We start from the raw sequence: 5,319 nt of genomic DNA, 5'->3' as shown, positions 1-5,319 counted from the left end.
ACATACTCGTTTTTTCTTAAAGAATGAATGATTACACCATACATATTAACGAAAAATAAGACTCCTATAATTATACATAATAATTTACATAACCAACAAATCTATTAATCATTGAAAAATAAGACTCATAATTATACATAATAAGTTAAAAAATCATGTCTTAAACTTTTAGTGATCAAGACATGGTTTTTTAACTTTTATAAATTATAATTTTTTTTGTCCACTCATCATAAAGAGAAATAATGTAAAAACATTGTCGATTGTCAATCCATACAAGTTTCATACCACTCATTCTCATCATTTCGTTTTTATACAACTTTCCAACTAAACTTACCATTCCAATTCTACCACACCCCCATATTTATATTTAGGGAAAAGTGAATATACCCTTAAGGGTATATAAACTTAGGTACCCAAACTCACTATACTACGTCATTTTATATTATATATGTACATTGTAATTGTCCAATGTTCTTATAATTCAACTTTTAACTTGATTTATTTCCAAGATTTTTATAAATTTCACATTTATCTTCTTCTCATATAATTGTCATTATAAACTATAGTATATATAGCTTAGTAGGTGTTCGGCAAAAAGATATAATTTAAGATGAAGATAATAGTGAAATTTTGAAAATCTTGAAAGTAAATAAAGTTAGGATTGATGTTTAAAAACATTATAATGAATATATCAAACAAAATGACGCTTTATGATAGGTTTGGGTACGTAAGCTTATATACCCTTAAGGGTATATTCACTTTTCCCTTATATTTATCATATTCTTTATATATTTACCAACAAACAAAATAAAAAGTCATACAAAAAACACCATTGTATGATGATATAACCCAAATCCGATGCCACCTTCCGATCCATACAACTCCATCTCACCCCATACAACCCCACTTTAGATGATATAAGAAGGCCTAATATACATCACGACTTAATTATGTTATCCTAACATGCACACGAACATTAAAATTATTTATGTTTTGTCATCCACATATGCAATCATTAGCAATACAACCCAATCATATATTAAAAAACCAAATCCAACCCTCATTCACAACCCAATTAAACTCATTCACAACCTAATCCAACCAACCCAATAATATTAAACCAGTTACAACCCAATCCACCCCAATCATATATTAAAAAATTAATTTTTCTTTCTTTCACATCTCCAACTTAATTAAACCCAATCTTTTCTTCTCGTTAGCAATTCAATCCAATCCATTTTTATATTAAAAAAATATTTTAAAAAAATATATCAATATTTTTACTCAAAATAAAAAGCAATTACTAACAAAATTAGATTTAATTACAAATGTAATTTGACTCCACTAAATAATATTATTAAAAAGATGTGAGCTTTGGTGATCTTGGGTTGTCTATGCAGCCTAGGTCACCAAATATCTTTTTGATTTTCTTTTAATTTATAGATAGTGAGCAGCTCACCCAAATATCTTTTTTTGGTTTAAGCTGCTCTTTTCTTAAAGAAAAGGGTCTACATCTCATTTGAAGATAAGTGAATGCCAGATTTATATGTTTAATTCACAAATAGCTATTTAATTCTCAAATGAAAATTTAGTTAAAAGTTCAAATCCTTCGCCAACCACAACCACAACCAGAACATCATCACCTGCTACTACTCCAGCAACCATGAAACACCCCAACCCCCACCTTTCCTCCCCTCCTCAGGTCGCCGGAAAAAATAGTGCTCTTTGATCTGTACCCAAAATTGAGATCCAGAGCACCCGGAATCTTCCCATTCATGCACCTCATCATGAGGTTGTGATTCCATCTTGTAGCATTAGTTGTTATGGAAAAATCATATTCATAGTGTTTTGATGTTCACAGTTGTGTAAGAATCTATTATCCCTTTTCCCATTAGTAATCTTGTGAAGAATCTGGAAAATAATAATCTTGTGAAGAATCTGAAGGTGAGGGAGAGGAACAAATTGATTTAGGCCCATCATTCGTTTTGGCTCTAAAAACCCCCCACAAATAGTACTTCCCTCGAAATCCTGCAAAATATTTGATATATTAATAAAATGTATTTGAATTTTGAAGCCAATTAATTATGTTGCCATGACTCACTCCTCAACGACTTAGGCAGCACTGAGGAAGTAAAAATCAATAGGTCCGCATTTGTGGATGCGACTCTCATTGCCAGGTCATCATCCATCATTTCTAACACCAATCCATCAAAAGCCTTTTCATTTCTGAATTCAATATAATGTTTCACAATTTCAATATATATTAAAAAAACAAAAAACAAACAGTTAATCAAGAGATAGATAATTTAACTTACATTGGGTCTCCTGGAAAAAAGTAGAGCCCTATATGATCATCAGATGGCTCACAATCTTGGAAACCTTTTGGCCATAAAAAAGTCTTGGGATGCATTTCAAGAATAAGCAATGATGGCATCATATTTGCTTCTTCAAAGACTTTACCACAAGCTTTGGTTGATAAATGTCCCACAAATCCTTCAAATAAATCATCATAATCTGTTCCTAGGACCTTGAAGCTACCCCTGTCCATTGTTGGGAGAATAATAAGCTCATGCTAAAAAAAATGAAAATCAATAAAATGGAACGAATCACATTCCTTTAAAAAAAAAAATGAAAATCGTTACCTCCATATTGGATCGATGATTGGTCGTGCATGTCTATAATAGTTGTCTTGAAAGTTATATTCATAATTTTGCCATTGAGAATCATTATTATGTTCCTTTCTCTTAAAAGCTGAAATCTTTTTCCTATTTGTACGTTTTTTCTTTGGTATATTATGGTTAAGAATAGCCCCCTTTGTCTCTTCTATTAAAGAATCAATTGCACGATACCTTGTTCTTTCTGTAAAAGGGTGATCTTCTAGGATCATATGGGGATAGTTCATGATGACATCATCGATGATCTCATCAATTCGTTGATTTTGTTTACCAATTCGTGCTTCCCATTCATCAAATTCGATTAGATAGGAAGAACTACAACTTGAATTCGAATATGATGACATGTTTTCACTGACACACATGTTGAAAAAATGAAAGTTAAACAAACATGTGGTAACAATGCTAATAGTAATAATAGATTTAAGCAAATAAATATATTATCAAAATCCTTACTTCCATATTGGATCGATGTTTTTCTTTGTTTCCTTTTTCTGGGGGTCTGAAGTAACCTCATTTTCAACGGTTGGTTGGCAGCTTTCACAATACCAAATTACTCGCTCTGTGTACGACTTTGGCATTTCCTTTAAGCAGTATCTGAAGAACAAAATTATAAAAAACCAATGTTGGAAGCCATGTATCTTGTATTGCTTTTGCTTCTTTTTTGAGTTGTTTTAGATTTTAATCATACCCTTATAATAATTAGTTCATTGATCAAGTTACTAGCTAATCTTAGGCTAAATGCAAGAAATGAAGAGATAGCAACTTACTTCCCATTTACTTGTGTATAATAGGATGCGAGTTTCATTTCTTTCTACTACAACAGTCTAGTTTTAGTATTTTTCTATAAAATTATACTTTTAACCTTTTCTTAAATGGGTATTCTATTTTGATAAAATCTACCCTATTTGGATGATATTGCTATGATTGCATACATTCTTAAAAGTAAAACATTATATATACAAAGATAAGGCTATAAGCAATACACAATTGGTTAGCGCTTAAATGGAAAGTTAGATAGAAAAGTAAAAAAGAAAAAGAACAACGATTCGTACCTGTGAATGACAAACTCCAGACATTTAACACAGTAAACAAAAGCATTGGTGAATCCTTCATCCCCACAAGTCTGACATACCAAAACCTAATATAGCAACAGGAAAACCTAGCAAACTTAGCAATATTCGAGATTAAAATCAAATGCATTTATCCTCAGATTGAACACAGCACTTGGAATTAAAAACTAGGTGATAAACGCAGACTCAATAAATCACCCTTTGGAGGTTTATGGAAAAGAAGAACAAAAAATTACTCCGATTTACTTGGCGGAATACAAACCTTAATTGGTTCCATCTCCTTTAGGTTTTCATGAAGCGATCATTGATTGAAAAGTGTGACAACAAACCCATTGACCTTGAAGTGGAAGATAAATGACAGATGTTGGAAAAGCTATTATCCAAACTTGAACTAAAAGTTCCAGCTAACAGATATGGGGGTGTACTTAGCGATGTGGTGGGGAGGCGGCGGAGGGGTGGGGATGGTGGCGATGTCGTGGTCCGTGAGAGAGAGAGAGAGAGAGAGAGAGAGAGAGAGAGAGAGAAAACCAGGTGAGAGAGACCTTTGTAGAAATTGGACCTTGAACTGAAGGTGGGGACGCCGATGCTGGCGACGGAAGAGGGAGGGAGGAGAGGAGAGAAAGTGAGGACGTCAATGACACCTAAACATAATATGTCCATTACATATATATAGTCCCTGTGGTTTGTAGGTTTTACTGGTTTTGTTAGTTTTTTTTTTAAAAAATTTGTTAATTTTGAAAATGATAGAGTCGAGTTTTTTGTAAAAGTATGTTGGTTTTGAAAATGATCGTAGAAAATTCTAAACTAGTTTCTTTTCCTCCGTAGGAATAGGGCTTTTTGCTATAAACAAACATTAGATGTTGGTGCTTCGACTTATATCGTTATTTTTTTTATAGCTTTTATTACTGAAAATTTTAATATTTAACCTTATTATATATTATACATAAATTACTTTACTCAAATAATATTAAAGTAAACAGTGGAGGTAGATGAAATATGCACAAAAAGAGATATATCTACATGCGCGAAAATCATTTGTGACCGAGTATTGTTTGAGTTTTGTAAACCAAGCTCTTGGGGCTTGTTTAAGGCCATAAACAGCTTTGTGTAACGGACATACATGTAGCTTTGTGTAATGGACATACATGTGTGGGTTTATTTGGATCTTCAAAGCCTTTTGGTTGTTTCATGTATACCTCATCCGTTAAGTCACCATTAAGAAATGCATTGTTAATGTATGGTTGTCGAATTTTCCATCCTTGGGAGCAGGGTCGGCCCTAGAGGGAGGGCAAGTTGGGCGACCGTCGCGGCCCTCGCCAAGTTTCGGGGCCCTACAAGTTACGAGTAGTATATATATTTATAGGGTAAGATATATAATATATTTAGTAGCACAAAACCAAAGGAATTTGAAGATGACATGGTTAAGGCATCGGGGACTTTTAAGTCTATAAGTTAGGCCTGTGTTCGAACCGCGCTTGCACAATTTTTTTTTATTCTTAAACAGGAAAAGACCCTCCAAGTGAAACATCCCAAAAATAACACCTGAAATTTTCATTTTTAATTTAGTAAAACCA

General features: G+C 32.8%; 1 protein-coding gene across 1 annotated transcript; it reads right to left on the bottom strand.

The window, feature by feature from the left end:
- Positions 1–1,489: 1,489 nt before the first annotated feature.
- LOC145093618 (PHD finger-containing protein 1-like) lies at positions 1,490–4,380 on the bottom strand. Its single transcript, XM_079031811.1, has 7 exons — positions 4,008–4,380; positions 3,728–3,813; positions 3,129–3,269; positions 2,643–3,026; positions 2,316–2,540; positions 2,102–2,226; positions 1,490–2,028 (listed from the first exon to the last, which is right to left on the bottom strand). The coding sequence occupies exons 1-7, from the start codon at positions 4,020–4,022 to the stop codon at positions 1,892–1,894; spliced, it is 1,113 nt and encodes a 370-aa protein (XP_078887937.1). The 5' UTR covers positions 4,023–4,380; the 3' UTR covers positions 1,490–1,891.
- Positions 4,381–5,319: the final 939 nt, after the last annotated feature.

Source organism: Lactuca serriola, chromosome 3, assembly GCF_051521515.1.
Source record: "Lactuca serriola cultivar US96UC23 chromosome 3, Lser_US96UC23_V15, whole genome shotgun sequence".
NCBI classification, from domain to species: Eukaryota; Viridiplantae; Streptophyta; class Magnoliopsida; order Asterales; family Asteraceae; genus Lactuca; species Lactuca serriola.
The sequence above is the reverse complement of the archived record's forward strand: the minus strand, read 5'-3'. Positions and strand labels throughout refer to the sequence as shown.

What these genes read in the sequence shown, in the direction of transcription:
- LOC145093618 (XM_079031811.1), bottom strand. An exon ending in AACATCGATCCAATATGGAA is followed by an intron (nt 3,027 to 3,128) that starts GTAAGGATTTTG and finishes CATGTGTGTCAG; the next exon opens with TGAAAACATGTCATCATATT. An exon ending in ATCATCGATCCAATATGGAG is followed by an intron (nt 2,541 to 2,642) that starts GTAACGATTTTC and finishes AACAATGGACAG; the next exon opens with GGGTAGCTTCAAGGTCCTAG.